Source organism: Myotis lucifugus, unplaced genomic scaffold (genome assembly GCF_000147115.1).
Source record: "Myotis lucifugus unplaced genomic scaffold, Myoluc2.0 scaffold_10, whole genome shotgun sequence".
In the NCBI taxonomy this organism is placed as follows: Eukaryota; Metazoa; Chordata; class Mammalia; order Chiroptera; family Vespertilionidae; genus Myotis; species Myotis lucifugus.
This window is the reverse complement of record NW_005871058.1, coordinates 3097484-3119921: the sequence shown is the minus strand read 5'-3', so window position 1 is coordinate 3119921 and position 22438 is coordinate 3097484. Positions and strand designations below refer to the sequence as shown.

The window sequence follows — 22438 nt, the reverse complement described above, 5'->3', positions numbered from 1 at the left end:
GTAGCTAACTTATGAATCTGGAGAAATAAAATATTAGAAAAAGCCCCTCTAACAAAAATCAAAACAAATAGTACAATCTTTAAAAGCTGTCAGGTAGTGATATAGAAAGGACAAACAATGGGAGATAACAAACTGTAAACAGAAAAATGTTATCACTTTTTAAAATCCTAGAAAACTCAGTTATTTGTGTGAATTAAAAACAACAAACCACATACCACCAAAATGCAGAGATGTGCATAAGGTCAAATTACTTAATTTGGCCATAAACATACATTCTTTTGCTTTTATAAATTATTTGAGGTGAGGAACCTATCAATATTTGATTATTAAGGAACCTAATTAACTCTTATTTACTAACAAAATTTCAAAAACAGAGAAATATTTTTTGTAATGTACCTGGACTTCTATGACTTAGCTAAAATCTTTGTTATCCTTTTGCTTTAAATTCTTTTTTTGATTTTTTAAATACAGTGGGGCCTTGACTTACAAGTTTAGTTCGTTCCGTGATGGAGCTCGTAACTCAAATTACTCATATGTCAAATCAACAGTGAACGAGTGAGACACGTGATGCTGGGCTGATGTTGTGGCGTTCACTGTGACGTTCGCTGCACCAACTAGCGGTGGGGTATCTGAAGCTGGCTCGTAACCCGAATTTTAGCTCGCAACTTAAAGCAAAAAATCGGCTGAGAGACGGCTCGTATCTCAAAAAACTCATTAGTCGGGACACTCGTAAGTCAAGGCCCCACTGTATGTAAAAATATCATTAAAAAATTCAAACATATTGATTAATAAACTTTTTGTGTAACAACAGAATAGCACAAATATGTATCCTCTGTATTATGATTTTTTTAAAAGTTTTAAATTAGTTATTTAGATTATTGCCAATGTCTAATAATTATACTTTCTAATAATCTACATAAACCTCAATATAAAATGCATGAATATTTCCTATGGCAATTATATTTTCTTGGTAGGATACTATAGAGGGAAAAAAAAACAAATGCCTTGATTTCCTTTTGCTTTAAAAATTACATTAGCTCTCTAAGTGTGAAGAAGAGAGCACTCCATCAGCAGAGGCCCTGCCACACAAGGAGGAATGAAAGGGCGGACTTTGTTTTTCTAGTGCAGTTTGGAGAAAAATAGATAGGATGGAGCTCAGTCTGAAAAGAGCAGAAACATGAATAAGCAAATTTAGGCCTTTGTCTTCATTTGAATTCTAAAGAAAAGAATGCAATGAAGAGTTCTATCAGGGGAGAGGAATAAACTGGAATTACAACTGAAATACGGAAAGGCTTCCTGAATAATCAACGGAAAACTCACAGGAGAGAACCCTGATACCCAAGGACCAAAGGTGGAGACCACATAGAAACTGGTAGGAGGGGCGGAGGTGCCAAAGGGCCGGGCAGGCACCCACAGATGGCAAGTGAAGTCCCAGAGAGATATCTCAGCTGTGGTGGGGGGAAGTGGGGGGAGTGCCACTGAGAACTCTGGTATCTAATCCAGAAGCTGGGCTCCCAAGCAGAGAACACCAAACTGCGGAAGGTAGCCAGATAACATCTAGCTGTGAAAAGCAGTGGGGTGCTTTCTGCCAGGGAGTGGCAGATGGAAGTTCGGGCACCCTCTTAAAGGGCCAATGCACAAAATTTCCCTGTGGAGCCACCCACCTTGTGCTCTGGCAGAGGGAGGGTGAAGTGGACTGGAGCTGTGAGAGCAGAACCCAGGACAGGGGACTCGGAGGACAGAGCTCAGAAGGCAGACACCCCAAGTTTCCTGGGCTGAATCATTTCCTCACACAGCAGAGGACACCTTTCCCACATAGACATCCGCCTTGCCTGGGAAAAGACAGTTGACACATCCTATTGGAAAACATCTTGCCCTGGGGCCACTTAAGAGATAAAAAATAACAATTAGCTTCCAGGCAGAAGCAACTATTCCACCCTGCTGAAAAAACTCTCCCTACACCTGAGGATGATTGCCTCGGGGCAATTCAAGTCAGAATCCTATTAGTCTGTAGACAGAGGCGGCATCTGGTGGCTTTGAGTCTTTGCCTGATCCAAGTAGTCAGAAACAGCCTTTAACACTGCCCTGCTCTAGAGATTGAGAGGTGAGGAGGATCTACCTAATACATAGTCACAAACTCAAACAGACAACCAAAATGAGGAAATAAAAACAACCCCCAAATGAAAGAACTAGTGAATTCTCCAGAAGAGATAAATGAAGCAGAGATAAGAAATTTATCTGAAACAGAGTTCAGAGTAATCATGTTAAAAACACTCAACAGGAGAAATCAAGATGGCGGCATAGGTAAACAACTGAAATTGCTGCCTCGCACAACCACTTCAAAAATACAACTAAAAGACAAAACGGACATCATCCAGAACCACAGGAAGGCTGGGTGAGTGGAAATTCTACAACTAGAAGGAAAGAGAAAAGCACACTGAGACTCAGAGGAGGTGCGGAAGTAAAGTGCAGAGGTACGGAGGCGCACGTGGAAAGGGCTGGCAACTGAGTTGTCTTTTTCAATTGGGAGGGAGTCACAAGCTCCCAACGGCTCTGAACTCCAGTTCTGGGTGAGACTCTGGGGACCCAGACTCATATGGGGAGAAACTGGACTGTCTGGCATCGGGCAGAACTCGAGGGCGGCTTTCTCTCAGAGGTACTTGCAGTGATTACCGGGGGACACTGAGACCCGGGGCCTCTTAGGGCACGGCTGAGGATCAGCCATAGCTGTTGCTCTGCCCTATTGATTCCCTGAGACCCCAACCCACCCAAGCTGTGCGCAAAGGCTTTTAAAATTACCTAACAAACTGCAACTGGGTCAGAGAGACCCAGAACATCCAAAAGAAGGCCCAAGGCCCCGCAGCAGATTGCATTGCTTCACAGCTGGGCCTCATCTGGGCACCTCCAAAACCCAAACAAAGAAGAGGAATCTGCAGATCTCTCTGTAGCTCCTGCTGGGTAGCCTCAGGTAGAGGTTAAATTAGCACCTCCTTAGAGATCCAAGAGCCAGTGTACCCAGTGGTCAGAGTGGGACCATCCTATTACAACTCCTCAGATCCATAAGGGACACACTCAGGGGGCAGACTCAGTGAGCACCAAAGCCCCACTGAAGCAAGTCTTGCCCCAGAAGGGTGTCTCCAGCACAGAAGTTCTCCCACCGTAGACACAGCTGATTCTCACAGCCAATTGGCCTGGAGGTCAATTCCTCCCAGTGATACCTACAACAATCAAGGCTTAACTACAACAAGACTGTGCACAAATCCCACATGGGGTGCACCAAGAATGTCCACCTCAGGTGATTGGGGAGGCTGAGCCACTGGACCCTATAGGACACCTTGCATAGAAAGTCACTCTAGCAACACAGGGAAGCAGCCAAAATGCAGAGACAAAGAAACAGGTCACAAATGACAGAAATGGAGGAAAGCAAACGACTGGATATAGAGTTCAAAACCACACTTTTAAGGTTTTTCAAGAACTTTCTAGAAACCACCGATAAATTTAGTGAGACCCTCAAGAAATCTAGTGAGACCCTCGAAGTTATGAAAAAGGACCAACTAGAAATTAAGCATACACTGACTGAAATAAAGGATATTATGCAGAGTTCCAACAGCAAACTAGAGGATCGCAAGAATCAAGTCAAAGATTTGAAATACGAAGAAGAAAAAAACACCCAACTGGAAAAGCAAAAAGAAAAAAGAATCCAAAAATATGAAGATAGTGTAAGGAGCCTCTGGGACAACTTCAAGCGCACCAACATCCGAATGATGGGGGTGCCAGAAGAAGAGAGAGAGCAAGATATTGAAAACCTATTTGAAGAAATAATGACAGAAAACTTCCCCTACCTGGTAGAAGAAATAGACTTACAAGTCCAGGAAGCGCAGAGAACCCCAAACAAAAGAAATCCAAAGAGGACCACACCAAGACACATCATAATTAAAATGCCAAGAGCAAAAGACAAAGAAAGAATCTTAAAAGCAGCAAGAGAAAAACAGTCAGTTACCTACAAGGGAGTACCCATAGGACTGTCAGCTGATTTCTCAACAGAAACTATGCAGGCCAGAAGGAAGTGGCAAGAAATATTCAAAGTGATGAATAGCAAGAACCTACAACCAAGATTACTTTACCCAGCAAAGCTATCATCCAAAATAGACAGTCAAATAAAGAGCTTCCCAGTCAAAAAAAAAAAAAAGGCTAAAGGAGTTCATCACCAACAAGCCAGCATTATAAGAAATGCTAAAGGGATTTGTTGTAAGGGATTGCCGAGAAGAAACAGAGAAACCTAGCCATACAGAATTGAAATAGCTATAAATAAATACCTCTCAATAATAATTCTAAATATAAATGGATTAAATGCTCCAATCAAAAGGTGTAGGGTAGCTGAATGGATACAAAAACAAGACCCAGCTATATGCTGTCTACAAGAGACCCACCTCAAAACAAAAGACACACACAGGATGAAAGTGAAAGGATGGGAAAAAATTTTCCATGCAAATGGAAAAGAAAAAAAGCTGGAGTAGCAATACTGATATCCAACAAAACAGACTTTAAAAGCATCATACTAAGCGAAATAAGCCAATCGGAGAGAGATAAATATCATATGATCTCACTCATTTGTGGAATATAATGAACAACATAAACTGATGAACAAAAAGAGAGCCAGAGGGGGGAAAAATATTCCTGTTATTTGCAGATTTTTAATATTTCCTACAACTTTCGTGATATCATACTATGTTAGTACAGTTTTGGTAATATTATTATACTTAAAATCCTTTTATTCTTGAAATATTATTGTATACTGCATGTAATATTATTATATGTAAGATCGTCTTGAATAATTGGTGTTTATTGCATAAAACATTATTATATTTAAGATCGTTTTTCTTGAAATATTAAGGTTTATTGCATATAACATTCTATTTAAAATAATTTTTCTTGAAATAAAAAAACAAAAAAATTACATCAAAATAAAATAAATTGGTTTTATAATATAATGCAAGATTTATGTCATTTAGAGAATTTGTTATACATACCTGCTTTGTGATACGGATAATAATCTATAGTCAATTTTGTAAAAGACAGTTGCATAGCCCCTCCAGTAATACGTCTATTTGACTCTGGGAAAAGAAAAAAATGGATTTGAGAGAAAGTGAAAAGAATATTAAGCAAATATCAGAAACACTTAATTTACCACACCTACAGTACAAGCAGTAATAACTGTCTCTCTGTTATCATGAATAATACGTTAAGGATTTTAGGAAATGCAATTCAATCTAATAAGTATTAAGCCTCAATCACTTGCAAGGTAATAGGATTAAAAATGAGGATGCAATCTACTTTTATATTTATAGCCCTAACCACATGTCAAGCATTGTTTTAAATACTTTAGGTATACTTACTCATTTGCTATTCATAACAACCCTATAAGATAGGTACTATTATTAGTAGTATGCCCATTTTTTAAATAAAGAAATTAAGACACAAGTTAAGTAAAATAGGCCAATGTCATACAGCCAATAAGTGTAGAGTTGGTTTTGAACCCAGAAAATATTTACTACTACACTATATCATCTTTTCTCTTACTGAAGAGGAAACTGAGTCTATTAGGTTGGGGAAGCTGTCTAAGATCACATGGCTAAATTAAGGTCAGAAGTACCTAAGTTAGTGTAACTCCAACATAAAAATCAAATTTTAAAATAGCATGGACAAATCAAATACAAATTAAGACAAAAGCTATGTACACACTCTCTACATTCATTTGATAACTCTAATTTATTTCAACTAGCAGAATTTCTAGTACAGTGGGGCCTTGACTTACAAGTGTCCTGACTAATGAGTTTTTTGAGATACCAGCTGTCTCTCGGCGGATTTTTTGCATTGAATTGATAGAGTAATTTGAGTTAACACGAGCTCCATCTTAACGAGCTCAGTCTCGGAACGAATTAAACTCGTAAGTCAAGGCCCCACTGTACAGACTTACAACCACTCATTTAAAACTCCTGGCCAAATATTTCAGAATTCAGTGGTTTTTTCTTAATATTTTATGAAAGTAATATGGTATCTATATATGCAAGGCACATCATATTCTAAGCAGATTCGAAGGCAGCACCAAGTAATAAATAGTAATTATGCAGCAAAACTCAAATATTTACACTAAGTGAATAAAATAAAGATGATAAATAGCAATGTGTTTAGTTTTTCGAGCAAGTTTTTCACAAACCTAAGAAGAAACATTTCAGAACTTTCTGGATTTTAGAATAGCAGAGAACTAATTACACATCTGTACAACAGAAATACTGTGTTTTGGTAGAGGGGCTTTCCATTTAGTAACGTCATTCAGCTTATTCTCTGAGGGAATATATAAAGTAAGGAATGAAAGAGCTTAGAAAACACTTTTCTCTGTTCTTTTGCTTATTATTTAACTTTGACCCCTCTTGTTATTTTGGTTTGTTTTAATTTTTTTGGATTTTCCTTCCAAATCACTAAAACAGAAGATACCAACTATGCCAAATGACACAACGGACGGACAACAAACCTTCTCCAAATTCCAAATATCCCTCACCTTTTATGCTCCACCCTTTGATCATATTATATATGATGAAGGCAAGATGTTTTCTACTGCTAAGTAGCCAGTATCAGTCTGAATATTCACTCTCATAGCCTTAAAAATCCAGAGCAGCAATTGTCATAGCTATCATTCTGATTCAGGTCTGAGGGACAGAGGTCAGATATCCCCATTTTTTAAAAATCCTCAGCTTGATTCTCATGCTCGACAAAGTTTTGAGAACCACTGTCCAAGAGATAGGACCACCTGCTGAACCCTTTCAACACTATGGGCCAGGGACACACTCTGACAGAGAAATGCCCCAGAATCTAGATTAGGGAACCACAGTTTTTCAATGTGACCAAGAACCTTTGTCTACTAAATAAGAAAAAATAAAAGAAACAAAAGCTAAAAAGGGGGAAAAAACCTTCTTAACTGAAATTTAGCTTCCTAACTAAATCTAGAATATTGGAAGAGACACAAGAAGTATTAAACATCACACAATTGTATTTACATGCACATGGGGGTCAGAAAAATATAAACCACCAAGCTGACAACACATGTGCAAATTATATGTTGAGTATGGACAATAATTTAATTTATGGACAATTCAAAATTATAAAAAAGTTAATTCACAGGTAAGTCTAATATTTCATCCTCCTCCAAGGATGTCATCTACTAAGTCTTTCATTTTATTTAAACTTAATTTTATTAGCATTGATAGCTAACAATTATGCTGAAGTACTAAATACTAAAGCAAAATAACATTTCATACCAATATGTAATGTTTGTTTATTTTTTAATTAAAATATTGTATTTACTTAGAGGCATACAGAATGTCAACAAAACAGCTGCAACTTTTTTTTCAATTACAGAGTGACATTCAGTTACAAAACAACCATTATTTCGTATTAGCGGCATCAGAGACAACTGAAGATGAAAATACTACCATCCCCACATAAACTAAGTTGTGCTGTGCACCAAGAACCTGCTTTAAATGTCCATGCTAATTTACAACCCCCATACTGTATAGCAGGCAAGGTTAGTGGCTACTGAAAATACCACCAAGACAGGGCTATCTAACGTCACATTCAGGAGTATGTTAACTATATAAAAAAAAAGACTCTGTACAGTTTTAAAACAAATCTTACTCAACCTTACATTTCAATTTTTTTTTCTCTAAAATGAGTGAGTTGTGTACAGGGCAGTTAACTACTTTATAGATAAGGAAAAAAACCTGTGCTAGAACCAACTTATTCATCTTCTTCTTCTTCTCCTTCTTTCTCCTGATCATCATCCTCTACCTCCCTCCTCTTCCTTCTTTTTCTTACTTTTTTCAGCCGTGATGACACCCTTCTATGCCACATCAGGCTCTCCCCATAGCTGGGTATGCAGCAATCTCCTTTCCATATTTCTCCTTCAGCTTAGCAGCCTTCTTTTCATCAGGCTGTTTGTCATCTGCAGCAGTGTGATTCCATATCTCTCCCAGCTTTTTTGCAGCATCACCAATGGATAGGCCAGAATGCTCATTTTACTTTGATTTTTGGGTGATACTCAGAACAAAACAAAAAAAAAGCTGAAGGTGGCCTCTTGGGTGCATTGAGATCCTTGAAATTCTTTTGTTTCCCCTTTAGGAGGGCTGTAAGTTTTCATTTCTCTATCATTTAACAAGCCTTGTCCACCTTTGCCATGTCTGCAAGTTTTCCTTTCTCTTTAGCAGACATGGTCTTCTACCTCTCTGAGCACTTCTTAGAAAACTCTTGAGAAGTTTATAATATTGGTAACTGACTGTTTTCTCTTGCTGCTTTTAAGATTCTTTCTTTGTCTTTTGCTCTTGGCATTTTAATTATGATGTGTCTTGGTGTGGTCCTCTTTGGATTTCTTTTGTTTGGGGTTCTCTGCGCTTCCTGGACTTGTAAGTCTATTTCTTCCACCAGGTAGGGGAAGTTTTCTGTCATTATTTCTTCAAATAGGTTTTCAATATCTTGCTCTCTCTCTTCTTCTGGCACCCCCATCATTCGGATGTTGGTGCGCTTGAAGTTGTCCCAGAGGCTCCTTACACTATCTTCATATTTTTGGATTCTTTTTTCTTTTTGTTTTTCCGGTTGGGTGTTTTCTTCTTCTTCGTATTTCAAATCTTTGACTTGATTCTTGCGATCCTCTAGTTTGCTGTTGGATCTCTGTATAATATTCTTGACTGAAGCACCTGGAGGTTTCTCCTTGTGCTCCTCCCGGCAAGTTTGCACAAAGAAAGCATATGATGACATTTTGCCTCTCAGCTTCTTAGGATCTCCTTTTCCTCAGCAAGCACAGTCACCCAGTGCCCGCCAACTCCCACTTGCCCGAGTGTGTTTCTATGGAGCTCAATGTACTGCAATCTATAATGTTTAGCATTACACCTTTCATGCATGTATCTCTTATGAATGATAAAGTTATGACCAGTTATCTTATGTACATACTACAAAATAAACATGATAAACAATCCATTTTTATAGTAAATTCTAGGAAAACCAAAATAGTTTAAAATAAGCAGCTTTAGTTACCTTTTTCTTTAGCATGAATATCATCACATATGTGTAGGTCTAGATGAGAAATCACTAAATGATGGGAAGTTTCTTTGACATCGAAGTCATTGAACAGTTTCACGATTGCATCATTTAGATCAGGAGCATTTGAAGCCTGGGGTGACTTCACTTGCTGCGTAGATGGGGCTGCTGTGGAGCTCTAAAAGGTTCAATACTGCCTTAGCACTGCAGGTTAAACACTTGTAATTCCCACACAAGAAAACATAAATATTCTTAGGAATAGCGATGAAAAATAAGCTAATACATTTTCTTTTGTATCAACTATACACAATTTGAATATGAACCCAATATGTTCTGGTAAATAATTGAATAGTTATATTCACATATTTGTAGCCTTTCTTGTCTTAGAAAACATACTTATTAACTACTAAAGGCAGTTTATTTATTTATTTGACTATTATTAGTTCTATCTATTAAAGAGAAAAGAAATGTGAGCCCTGTATATATCAACTGTATACACTATTATATATCCTGTAGAAATTAATCATTTCTTTGTAAAAGCACTTGTGTAAGTGCTCTAGTGCCTCTTATAAGATGTGGTGTGTCTTTGAACTTGGATATATAAAGAAGCTAGAAAGCAGAAGAGACATAAGAGATTTTAAGTTCAAAGTCCTTTCTCCCCCAAGAGAAAAAACACAGAATAGTGAAGTGTATAGATATATGTGTACCTCTAATAGCCTAAAACAATTCTGCATACATATTCTGATGATATATTAGCCTTAGAACTGTACGTGAAACACCAATGGATGTTTCTCTCTCACATCAATGTTTATCTTTCTCTCCCTTCCTCTTTCTCTATTATAATCTATTTCACATAAACAAAACAACTAACCATTCTGATTTTTAAACCATTTACAGGTAAAGTAGAGTTTTTGTTCTTGTTAACTTAGTAGCATACCTGTGTAGGTTCAGAAGCCATACTCTTCCTTTGGTCTGTTGATTTTTCTATTGCTTCACTAAGAGATTTTGCATATTGTACCATAGCCTTCAACTGAGAATCCGTTAAAACCCATAACAAGTCATCCAATATTAGAACTAACTTTGTTGCAATGACGTTGCAGTCCTTTAACTGTCAAAAAAAATTGATTCATAAAATGAAGCCAAGAAATAGAACTTATAATGTACTTTTATTTTTTAATTTAATTTTTGAATAGAAATATGGATCCTCCATTATTCATCAAATATTTAATGAGTTCCAAAGTATGGAAAGAATATTTCTTAGTATTAGCAATACAGTGGTAAAAAAAGACTGACAAATTCCTGTACGTAAATAGGTAAAAGCTATATAGGTACGAGTACCTAAATAATTTAATTTTGCATTTAAAGGTAATAAATCATTTAATTACCTATGTTCATTTTAATTCTAGTATAAAAAGGGGCATTAAAATTCATTAAAAACTAAAAAGCTATTTTAACCACATATTCTAAAAAAATTCTTTTCCAACTTAATTTAGTATAGTAATTTATGTCTGGTGATACAAAACATGTTATTGAGACTTTAAGCCATGGTTAAAATAAGTCATTACTCTGTCATTAGATTTCATCATAATCCATAGTGGACTTTCAACTACTTACATCCTTTAGTGCCTATCTTCCCTATTTATCTTAGTTACCAGTCAATATCTTAATAACCTTCAAAAGCTAGTAGTTTTGGTTACTGTTTACTTACTCTTGAGCGATTCAACAGGAGAAATAAAATGTTAAAACTGTTAATGCTCAACAGTTATTTGGCAACTGAGAAATCTATTCAATCATAAGAAACAAAAATCTAAGTATTAAATCCAGAGGATTGAAAAATGTTATTATATGGTTTAGGCACTATATTTTATTTTGCATTCTTTTAATATGCCAATATTTTGCTTAAAAATTATTTTAAATTTCCCGTCAATTCTAATAGTTATCACATGAATCACAAAGGAAACCCTGTTAACTTACTCTTCTTTTAAGTGTAACTCTGATTTTTGATTGGTTAGTTATTAATCGAACAGGAGCGCACATAATTTCAAGATGTGAACTTTGGGTAGCATCTGCCTCTATTCGAATCATCTGCCAATTTATTTCTTTAAATGTCAAAACCTAAAGAGAACACAGAGATTGGCTTCACTTATACAAAACAGAATGCGAAAAATGTAGATTAAAAAAAAAAGAAATAGAAATGTATCTTCACTAATTTTCATGACATTCTAGATAGTCACTATGATTTTATTTTTTGAAATTGTATACTTCCAGCAAGTTCAGTAACACATCTTCATAATTATAGTCCTCATCTGTAAAGCTGTTAATACTTTTATTCTAAGTAATTTAATTTTACTATAAAGTACAAAGATCATTTGAATCATGGGACCAAGAATTTAAATGACATATTTTAGTTTGGTAAATGTAAACTTCAATTCTGAGTAGCTGAGAAGTTAAAATAGATTAGCTCTGATTTGAAAGATTACAATAAAGATATTAAAATATGCATATTTAATAATGAGTAAGATTAAAACAGAGATATAGTTAAAAAGCAAATCCAGTAGTATGTGAATCTAAGTTACCATAAGAAGTAATTATTTTAAACATCCTCTTTTATTTATCAGTGACTAAAATAATTTTTAAGCCAACAACAACAAAAAAACTTTACCTCTCCTCTCTGTGGATCTTGGATACGAGTAAATCTTAAATCTCCATGCTCCCAGTTTGCATTCACGCTATAGATCCGCAGCTGGGAAAGTTCAAAGGATGCATTGAAGGCTTTTGCTCCAATGCGGATGACAATAGAATTTACAGAAACAGTGATTCCCTCAACTACTTTTTCAGCAAAGCTGTATTCACTGGAAAACAAAATATAATGTGCTGAAGCCAAAAAATCATTTAAAAAATTATCTGTTAATATTCTCAAACATGTACACAAACTATCATAATATTAATTCATTTTGGCTTAAAAGAACAAATTTTTGTTAAAACAATAGCCTAGCCTGGTCACATGTAAGTTATAAAAATGCTCTTCTCAAAATGATAAAAAGATTTTTTAAATTGGAGGTTATTTCCTAAATTAAATTATTAATATCAGTATCTCAAAAATTATCAGTCCAGACAGCAGGCATCTATAACAAATAAGAGAGCTGAATTCTTGACACAAAGAAGGATGAAGGAACCAGTGAAATATAATTTCATCATTTCGGAATAAGGTTAAAAAAATTTACATTCTCTAATTCAATTCAGCAAATACTTATTGAACATCTACTATATGACATAAGGAAAACTAAAATATAGTTATGGCATTATAGGGCTCATAAGTTACTTGGGGAGGAAATAAAACACCCTAGTAACCCTAGTAACTAAAACATGAGGCAATCTGTAATTGTTTTTTAAAAGGGGCATCATCAGTACATTTGGTAGAGGAAGAAATTAGGAAGATATATATCCAGGAAAAAAAGATGAAGTTTCCGAAGGGAGAAATAGGAAGGAAGGGAAACCCTGGAATGGAGAAAGCATAAGCAAAGGCACAGATAATAATGATAAGTAGTACAGTATCTATAATAATAAAAGCATAATATGCTAATTAGACCAGACAAAGCCAGAAGGTAGAAGCTGCGGCGGCACGAATTTCGTGCATCAGGCCTCTAGTAACTAGAATATAAACTATCAATATATTTTGGCAGGAGGGAAGGTAAAAGTTTGCCCAACTAGTATATTACTTCTATGATCATCAATCAATATGACCATTATTCCTAAATCTATGTCTTCATCCAGATCTGGAACTTCAGACTATAAACTTCAAATGTCCCCTGGGGAGCAAAATTGGCCTCAACTGAAAACCAATGAGTAAAATGAAAACTTTTCTGATAAAATGAAGTCTCAAAATCATAGGCTTTTATCTATCAAAATCCAATTTGCAAGCATTCTTTACTTAATGAATTTTATAATAAACCAAAAGGTCTAAAATTTTTTAGGCATCAATTTAACTCTTAAGAATCATAAAATCTCCTTTGATGCATAGAATAAATGATATCCATCTGATTTATAGAATGCCTAAGCTGTGCTGCTTTCATTTTCTGCTACTGCTCTGCCTTTGGTTGATCGTTACTATTTAAATATCAAGAAAAACAAGATGAATAAAAGAGGCTAAAATCAATTCTGCTACTTTTGTAATGTATATACTAAAACTGTACAATGTGTGTTGGAAAAGGTGACTGAAATAGAGACTGTCTGAGGTTAGTGGATTTTATTTTATGTTCCCTTACTACAAAAAATAGAGATGACTATCGGTAAAAATAAAGGGAAAAAAACACACAAAACAATGAATGCATAAATCAACCAATGATTCAACCAATGGAACAATAAATCAACAAGAAAAAAAAGAGAGATGACTCTAGGAAAGAATTCCCTTTGCCAGTCATACAGATTAATGGAAATAGCTTACCTCTGTCCTGAAGCAGTTGCAATTGGTGATGGGCCATTAGGATTTCGAGGTTCTTCACATGTACTCATTTCCATTATTACTTTATCTAAGGACTAATAAAAATGCATTAAAACTGTAAGCAATTAGATATTTTATTTTATGTATATTATAAAAATACTAGTGGCCCGGTGCATGTAATTTGTACACATTAAAAGGGAATTAATTAGAGGAAATATTTTAATATTGCTATTTGCCCTTTCTCTATCAATAGAAGTGTCAGAGATGAAAGAAAATTAGTAAAATGCATAAGAAAATCTCCCTCCTGTCAGAGTCTGGGGCGCGCCGCAGGACCCAGAGTCAAGTCCCCGCATACCTGTGCACACTGAGAAATCACTTGAGACCCAGACCCGCCAGCCCCACCCCCACTGAGCAAGACCCAGAGCCAGCCGACCGCACATCTGTCAAGCCCCCCCCCAACCCCCCCGCAGCGTCACGTCAGCGCTGGGTGGGGACATACCACGTCCCCAGCAGGGGACACAGGCAGGCAGTGTCATGTTAGCACTGGGCAGGGACGCACAGGCAGCGTCATGTTAGCACTGGGCAGGCCTCCGCACGCCTCCACTGGGGGCCGCCCTGGGCCAGGCCGGACCGCGCAGAGGCCCTCCTGGTGATAGCAGTCCCTGCCCACCCACTCCTGCTGTGCATGCCGCCTGCTGAGCGGTCGTGACATGACAGCGTCCCAGATAATTTGCATATTCCTCTATTATTAGTATAGATTTAAGACTATATCCTCTTTCATTTCTTTATGAGCTAAGTAAACATTAAGTGAACAGAGTCATTTTAAGTGCCTCTCTAAAGGCCTAAAGAGACTAGTATCAAAACAGAAAACAATGTATTCAGTCCTTTCTCAAGGCATTTACTATATGGTGGGAAAATTGTGTGTTTTATAGGAGTATAACAGAAAAACAGTAAGAAGTAGTCATATACTGCTGAGAAAATCATATTTTATACAAGTGCAATTTCTAATCCTAGAGTGTGTTAATATTAAAAGTTAGATGCTTAGATAAATGTTTATTTCTGAAGCAATTCAGAACTCACCAAACAGATGGGATGTGTTTTCAGTTTTGTCCATGGGATCTGAAAAAAAGAAGTTTCTTTCTTTAAAATGAATCATTAAAAAGATGTAAAACAGTAACCAACACAGTTCTTTCTTAATATAGTGACAGATATATCAAATTGTATCAGATGACTTCTTCCTTAAATTGCAAAATAATAAAATAAGCAATTCATTCATACTCTTAAAATTAGATGTGCCTATTTACATAAAAGACTACTCATATGTTTGGTCATCATTTTAAATAAAAATTTCAGGTTGCCTTAAATATCTTCTTTTCCCAGCCCTTAAAACACATTTTAATTTCATAATTTAGTTAAGACTTCCCAGAAAGCATAATCAGTGTTTTGTTCACTTAACAATTTTTTATATTCTATAATTCTGACCAATCTTTTTAAAGATATTCAAGATAAATACAGAAGTGAGGCCATTGCTATAAAATGTAGGCAATGTCAAATAAATATTATTCAAACATAACCTGCACTAAAATACCATGTCATTGGAGATATTTGTGTTTAAGGAGGTTAAAAGAAAAAATTAAAGGAGATTATCTTTTTTCCTACAATCTTCTCTTTGGTGCCCAATTTTAATTTTATGAAACAAATTAGCATTCACTATTTCCACTGGGCAGACTTTAAAATTAGGTCTAGTCTTTAAGATCAAGAAGTGATAGGACATTAGTGTCAAAGTAAGTAGAAATAAGTTTTAATTAGTAGTAATAATAACAAAAGACAACTTTAAAATCCTCAAAATAAGAAACAAATGAGAAGAGATTAAACTTCAAATAAAAATATACAGATTAAGATAACTTATCAGTCCTCATGTCTTCATTTAAAATAAAGTGTTTACTTATCACAAATTTAAACTGTCACATTTGACAAATCCTATAAAAACTTTGAATATTTTACTAATAAATTCCCAATAATTTTATTTAAATGATATTAAATGTTTTAAAAATTAGAATCTATAATTTAGTAATTAATATATTAGTATATGACTAAATTCATAAGGCACATATTCATGTAATTATTTAGACTAGGGCGTGGGGAACATCCTGCCGGCGGGCTGTGTAGTAAGGCACGCAAAATCATTTGGTCTGGCCCTGCCAAGGCATTAGGGGTGAGTTAACTAAATGTTTGACCAAATATAGGAGGCTAATTTTTGATCATTTTGTATGACCCTCAAATAATGTTATAAATATGTAAACGGCCCTTGGCAGAAAAAAGTTCCCCACCCCTGATTTAGACAAAGGTATTTGTCTTTTTAAATTATGTTAATAAAAATGCTTCTTTATAGAATTATCTAAAACAAAGTATTTATTTTAAAATATAGAGATGAAATAAAAAATAAAAAACAGAAAATGCTTTTCACACATATCAAAATCTCACCCTAATAGATGCCTTATTACAAAAAACTTTGTTGATAGCAAGCCATGTTGGCAAATCCAACATATTCTGGAGCACCTCTTCATCCAACTCCAAATTCTTCAGTTCACCTTCTCCTTTAAGAGTACTTAAATTTATCTTGTCAGGAGATAAATTTTTAGTAAATCTGAAAGAGAATATATATTGACATTTATTTTAGCATCAGTTATGGTAGAGTCATTCTTGCAAATACACAGAGCATTAAAAATGTAATAGCAGCACTAAGAAACCCAAAACTGTGTGACAGTCTCTACTTTAATCCATATTTTTCAACATGGTTTTATTTTTTGTTTTCATCTCTTTTGTCCGTAGCTCTATTACAGAAAACCTAGTATTTTTGTCATACATTTAAATCATATTCCCATATGTAATCAAGCTCTGGTTCTCACTGTCTTGCAAATTTATGAGTATTTACTGAGTATCCACTGTTTCCCAGGCACTATGAAAGGCAGTGCATATCATATTTTGTTCACTATGCTATACACTACATCACAAGAGGGGATATTCCTATTCTATTAACCAACCTACAAGGAAGGTTAGGAAAAATGAGACCCTTTAGAAGTAGGAACAACAGCAGTAATTACCACCATTCCTTTTCTTTTTTTCTAATTTATTTTTTAAGTAATTTTTCATTTTCAATTACAGTTGATATACAATATTATATTAGTTTCAGATGTGCAACCCAGTGACTAGACATTTATATAACTTACAAAATGGTCACCCTGATAAATCTAGTACCCATCTGACACCATACATAGTTATTAAAAAATTATTGATTATATTCCCTATGCTGTAATTTACAAGACAGGCCGTTTGTATGGAAAATCCACTGGAAACAGCTTGGGTGGGCCAGCAAGTTGGATGGCGTGGGGGAAACAGTGTTAGTCAGATTGATGGAAACTCAAATATGGCTCCCCTCTGCTGGCTCTGTGGGGGGAGGACTCAGCAAAGAAACAATGGGCTCTGCCAGCACTTCTGTAGGTGGGGGAGAAAGCTACAATGTCCCTGGTGCTTTTGGAGCTACTGCCCCAGCACTAGTGCTCAGAGCAAGTGAGTACAAGTAAGTCCACGTTAGCACTCCTTTTATTTTTATTGATTGATTAATTTTAGGGAAAGAGGAAAAGAAAAAAACATCAATTTGTTGTTCCACTTCTTTATGCATTAACTGGTTAATTCTTATATGCCCTGGGTGATCACCCAGGGTGATCACTTTATAAGTTATATAAAGTTTGGCGTTTCAGGGCCACACTCTAACCAACTGAGCTTCCCGGCCAGGGCTGGCACTCCTTTTAAAATCATCCAGTGCTTCCCAGCTTTAGAAACTGACCCAGATCATTCTAGGGATAAATTATAGTACACACTAGAGACCCGATGCATGACATTCCTGCACTGGGGCGGCAGGGAAGGGTCCCTCAGCCCGGCCTGTGCCATGTCGCAGTCCAGGACCCCTCAGGGGATGTCTGCCTGCCAGCTTAGAAGCCGGTAGTCAAATATCCCTCTTACAGTCCAGGGCTCTCCCAGTCCGGGACCCCTCGCTCCTTACCGCCCACCTACAGAGGAGGCGGGAGAGGCTCCAGCCACCACTGCTGAGCTTGCCAGCCGTGAACCTGGCTTCTGGCTGAGTGGCGCTCCCCGGCTGAGTGGTGCTCCCCGTGGGAGTGCACTGACCACCAGGGGGCAGCTCCTGTGCTGAGTGTCTGCCCCCAGGTGGTCAGTGCACATCATAGCAACCAATCGTTCTGCCATTCGGTCGTTTTGCATATTAGGGTTTTATTATATAGACTAGAGGCCCGGTGCACAAAAATTTGTGCACTCGGGGGGGAGGGGTCCCTCAGCCCGGCCTGTGCCCTCTCGCTGTCTGGGACCCCTCAGGGGATGACCACCTGCTGGCTTAGGCCTGTTCCCTGGGGGGATTGGGCCTAAGCTGGCAATCAGACATCCCTCTGGCAGCCTGGCAGCCCTCGGGGGATGTCCACTTGCCAGCGGGGAGCAGACCTAAGCTGCAGGCGGACATCCTTTGCACTGCTGAGGAGGCGGGAGAGGCTCCCACCACCACTGCTGTACTGGCAGCCGTCAGCCTGGCTTGTGGCTGAGCAGAGCTCCCCCTGTGGGAGCACACTGACCACCAGGGGGCAGCTCCTGCATTGAGTGTCTGCCCCCTGGTGGTCAGTGTGTGTCACAGTGACCAGTCATTCCCAGTCTTTCTGCTGTTAGTGTCAGTTTGCATATTACCCTTTTACTATATAGGATAGAGGCCTGGTGCATGGGTGGGGGCCGGCTGGTTTGCCCTGAAGGGTGTCCCGGATCAGGGTGGGGGTCCCGCTTGGATGCCTGGCCAGCGTGGGTGAGGGGCTGATGGCTATTTGCAGCTGGTCACACCCCCTTCAGGGTGGGATCCCCACTGGGGTGCCTGGCCAGTCTGGGTGATGGGCTGAGGGCCATTTTCAGGCTGGCCGGCAACTAAAGCTCCCAGCCTCTCCTTTTTTTTCTATTTATTTTTTTATTCTGGGATTTATTTAACTTCTATAATTGAAACTTTGTTGCCGCCCTGCTCGCTCCAGCTCTGAGGCCGCGGCTGGCTGAAAGCAGGTATCTGGGGTTTGTTTGGCTTCTATAATTGAAACTTTGTTGCTTTTGGGGCTGTTGCTTTCGGAGCTTAGAGCAGGCCGCAGCAGGCGGGGAACTTTGGCTTCCTCCATCACTGGAGCAAGAAAGCCTCCTGCTCGCTTCAGCTGCATGGCTGCCGGCCGCCATCTTTGTTGGCAGTTAATTTGCATATCTCGCTGATTAGCCAATGGGAAGTGTAACGGAGGTACAGTTAATTACCCTTTTTGTCTTTTATTAGATAGGATTACATAGGCTATTATGTTCTAAAAGGTCTCTGAGGTAGGGACTTATGCAACTCTATTTAGCAAACGATGTTGATGTTCTCTATGTGAGACTCGAGTTTACTGTACACCAGGCTCTTTGTTAGCATGCACTACTACCTCATCTAACTCCCAAAATTACCCATTAGGGTCAATACTACTTTTATCCCCACTTTTTACATGAATAAACATAATGCATAACTTATTTTCCTAATGGCCCAAATAAATGATAATAACAGTAATAACAATAAATTTCACACATTTTAAAGTACTTTCATATACATTACTTTAATGCTTAAAGCAACTCTAAAATATATAAAATTGCTAATTTCACACAGCAATTACTTTTTTAAAGTGAAACTACATACAAAATTTACTGGCTAACAAGAGTTACTAGCTAGTCTTTTACCTTTTCCTGAAATTAAATAAAGTAGCAAAATGTACCAGGTTTTCACATGCCCTACACATCAACAAGAATATCAATGAACTAGAGGCCCGGTGCAAGAAAATTGTGCACTGGGGGGGGGGGGGGGAGTTCAGGGGGTCAGTTCCCTCTGCCAGCCTGCACCCTCTCGCAGTCTGGGAGCCTTTGGGAGATGTCCGACTGACAGCTTAGGCCTGCTCCCTATAGCGGGCCTAAGCCATCAGTCGGACATCCTTAGTGCTGCCGCGGAGGTGGGAGAGGCTCCTGCCACCGCCACTGCACTTGCCAGCCATGAGCCTGGCTTCTAGCTGAGCAGCTCCCCCCTGTGGGAGGGCACTGACCACCAGGGGGCAGCTCCTGCATTGAGTGTCTGCCCCCTGGTGGTCAGTGTGTGTCATAGCAACCAGTCATTCCGCCTTCAGGCCGAAACTGGCTCTCTGACATCCCCTGAGGGGTCCCAGATTGCGAGAGGGCACAGGCCAGGCCGAGGGACCCCACTGGTGCATGATTGGTGCAGGGGAGGGACATGGGAGGTTGGCCAGCCGGGGAGGGGCTGCGGGAGGGCTTCAGGGTGTGTCCAGCCCGTCTTGCTCAGTCCCAATCAGCCGGGCCCCAGCAGTAAGCTAACCTACCGGTCGGAGAGTCTGCCCCATGCTGGTCAGTGCACATCACAGTGACTGGTCGACCAGTCAACTGTCTGCTCCCTGGTGGTCAGTGCACATCATAGCAAGCAGTTGAGTGGCCTTAGCATATCATTAGCATATTACACTTTGATTGGTTGAACGGCCAACTGGACGACCAGACACAGCATATTAGGCTTTTATTATATAGGATATGCACATGCTTCTCAATTTATGCTAAACCAGAATTCTTGAGCCATATTTTATTTATATTCATATCTTCTCATGGAATGTCAACTGAGAAATACAAAGTTCATATCTAACCCATATTTGACCAATAATGCTGGGTTATAATACTTAACTATCAATCATGTTTAGTTTAATACTATGAAGTTTCCTGATAGCCCACCATTCCTAATTATATAGAAATGACCTACCACTTCCTTAAGGCAGGACATTAGAGCTAGAAGGGAACATTCAATAAGAACTAATTGAGGATTCACTATTCATACATATACAGTGGCAAGCAGAACACTCAAGGTCCCTACTTTTGTGCAGGTTTCAGTTTAGTTGGAAAGATGGAAGATCAAATAGTATGACTGAGAGAGCATATAGTAGGGAGTCTTAATCCAGAGCTTCTTTAAAACAAGAAATTTTGAGTTGACATCTAAAGGATGAGTAGTAGACACCAACTACAGAAGGAAAAGAAGGTGGCAGGGCAAGAAAGAGTATTCCAAGCAGAGGAAATAAAGCATCTAAAAGTTCTGAGGCCAGAGGGAGCGTGGTATAAAATAGAACAAACAAAAGATCAGCGTCTGGAATGTAGCAAGAAGGACAGGACAGTAGAAGATAAATCTAGAAGGACAAAGAGGAGACCAATTATCCAAGGCCCTGACCATTTTGTTCATTAACTCATTCATTCAATTAATTTTAATTGATACAGCAGGTCCTCAAATAATGTCATTCTGTTAGAACATTGATGAGACACCACAGGAACTTAAGTCTTGTTTATATTCATTAGCCTATGAAAAATTGGTTTCATTATACATTCTTTTGCCACAGTTCCAAGAACCTGTTGACAACATTAAGTGAGGTCTTACTGTTCCTATAATTTAATAGGCACTGGGAATTTTAACAATTAACAAGATAAAAAAATCTCTGTATTCATGGAGCTTAATGGGGGCGGGAAGGGGGGAGAATTAAAAAATACAGAGAACTAAAAAATAAATTAAATATATAGTAAGCCAGGTTCTGATATATATGGAGATAAAAAATAAAGCAAAACAGTAATATAGGAGGTATAAACAGAGGACCTTTTAATTTTTTTAAGGGTGGGCAGGACAAGCCTCATTGAAAATTTGACATTTGGGCAAAGAGCTGAAGGAAGGTGCTAGCTATGCAAATAATGCCCCAGGCAGAGGCAAAGCAAGGACAAAAACTTGAGGTGGAAACATGCTTAGCATGTCTAAGGAACAACAAGAATGCCAATGTGACCGGAGGACATGAACAAGGGCAAGAGTAAAAGGAAATAAGGTTAGAGAAATAACAGGGGCTAGATCATGCAGGATCTTTTAAGCCACTCTAAAGACTCTGGCTTTTGCTCTTAGTAAAAATGAGATTAGAGATGGTTTTAACTAGAACAGGAGACTCTCATTTTTGAAGAATCACTCCACTGAAAAGATATAACAGGAAGACATGGGCAGAAACAGGGAGCCCAAACAGGAGGTTATTGCAACAATCCAGTTAAGAGAAGCTACTGCCTTGGATCAAGTAGGAAGTGGTGAGAAGTTTAGATATATTCTGAACATAAAGCCAACAGAACTTGATTATATAGACCAGTGGTTCTCAACCTTCCTAATGCCGTGACCCTTTAATACAGTTCCTCATGTTGTGGTGACCCCCAACCATAAAATTATTTTCATTGCTACTTCATAACGGTAATTTTGCTACTGTTATGAATCATAATGTAAATATCTGATATGCAGGATATATTTTCATTGTTACAAATTGAACATAATTAAAGCATAGTGATTAATCACAAAAACAATATGTAATTATATATGTGTTTTCCGATGGTCTTAGGTGACCCTATGAAAGAGTCGTTCACCCCCCCGCAAAGGGGTCGCGACCCACAGGTTGAGAACCGCTAATATAGACTGAATTCAAGGATGACTCCAAGGTTTTTGGTCTAAGTAAATGGAAGAATAAAATTGCCATTTATTGGGGTAAAGAGGTAGAAATAAATCGAAATTCAGGATTAGAATTTAGGCTTTATAAAGGTTAGTAGTTAGATATACAAATCTCATTCAGTAACTACAGATAGAAATTTTGTAATCACCAGTGTTATAGATAGTATTCATGGTTGCAAGATGGAGATGGAAAATGAAATGGCTCAAAGACTGTGGCCAGGGATCATTAAGAAGCCAAGGCAACGTATAAGAAACCAATGAAGGAGATTAAGAAGAAGGGCCAATGAGAA

The 22438-nt window shown here is 38.0% G+C and overlaps 1 protein-coding gene and 1 pseudogene across 11 annotated transcripts in view; both read right to left on the bottom strand.

Moving 5' to 3' along the window:
- The window catches only part of UHRF1BP1L (UHRF1 binding protein 1 like), a 75544-nt gene that overhangs the window by 26312 nt on the left and 26794 nt on the right, over window positions 1-22438 (bottom strand). For 8 of the 11 annotated variants that reach the window (XM_006084100.3, XM_014451542.2, XM_023749886.1 and 5 more), the window contains 8 exons: window positions 16013-16175; window positions 14609-14647; window positions 13532-13623; window positions 11750-11939; window positions 11062-11202; window positions 10025-10195; window positions 9085-9265; window positions 5031-5114 (listed from right to left, as the gene is read on the bottom strand). In XM_006084100.3, coding sequence (XP_006084162.1) covers window positions 5031-5114; window positions 9085-9265; window positions 10025-10195; window positions 11062-11202; window positions 11750-11939; window positions 13532-13623; window positions 14609-14647; window positions 16013-16175 — 1061 coding nt within the window. Of the gene's footprint in view, window positions 1-5030; window positions 5115-9084; window positions 9266-10024; window positions 10196-11061; window positions 11203-11749; window positions 11940-13531; window positions 13624-14608; window positions 14648-16012; window positions 16176-22438 lie in introns of those variants that run through there. The other 3 variants (XM_023749879.1, XM_023749883.1, XM_023749882.1) reach the window with 3 other exon arrangements.
- On the bottom strand, window positions 7473-8935 carry LOC106696255 (annotated as a pseudogene).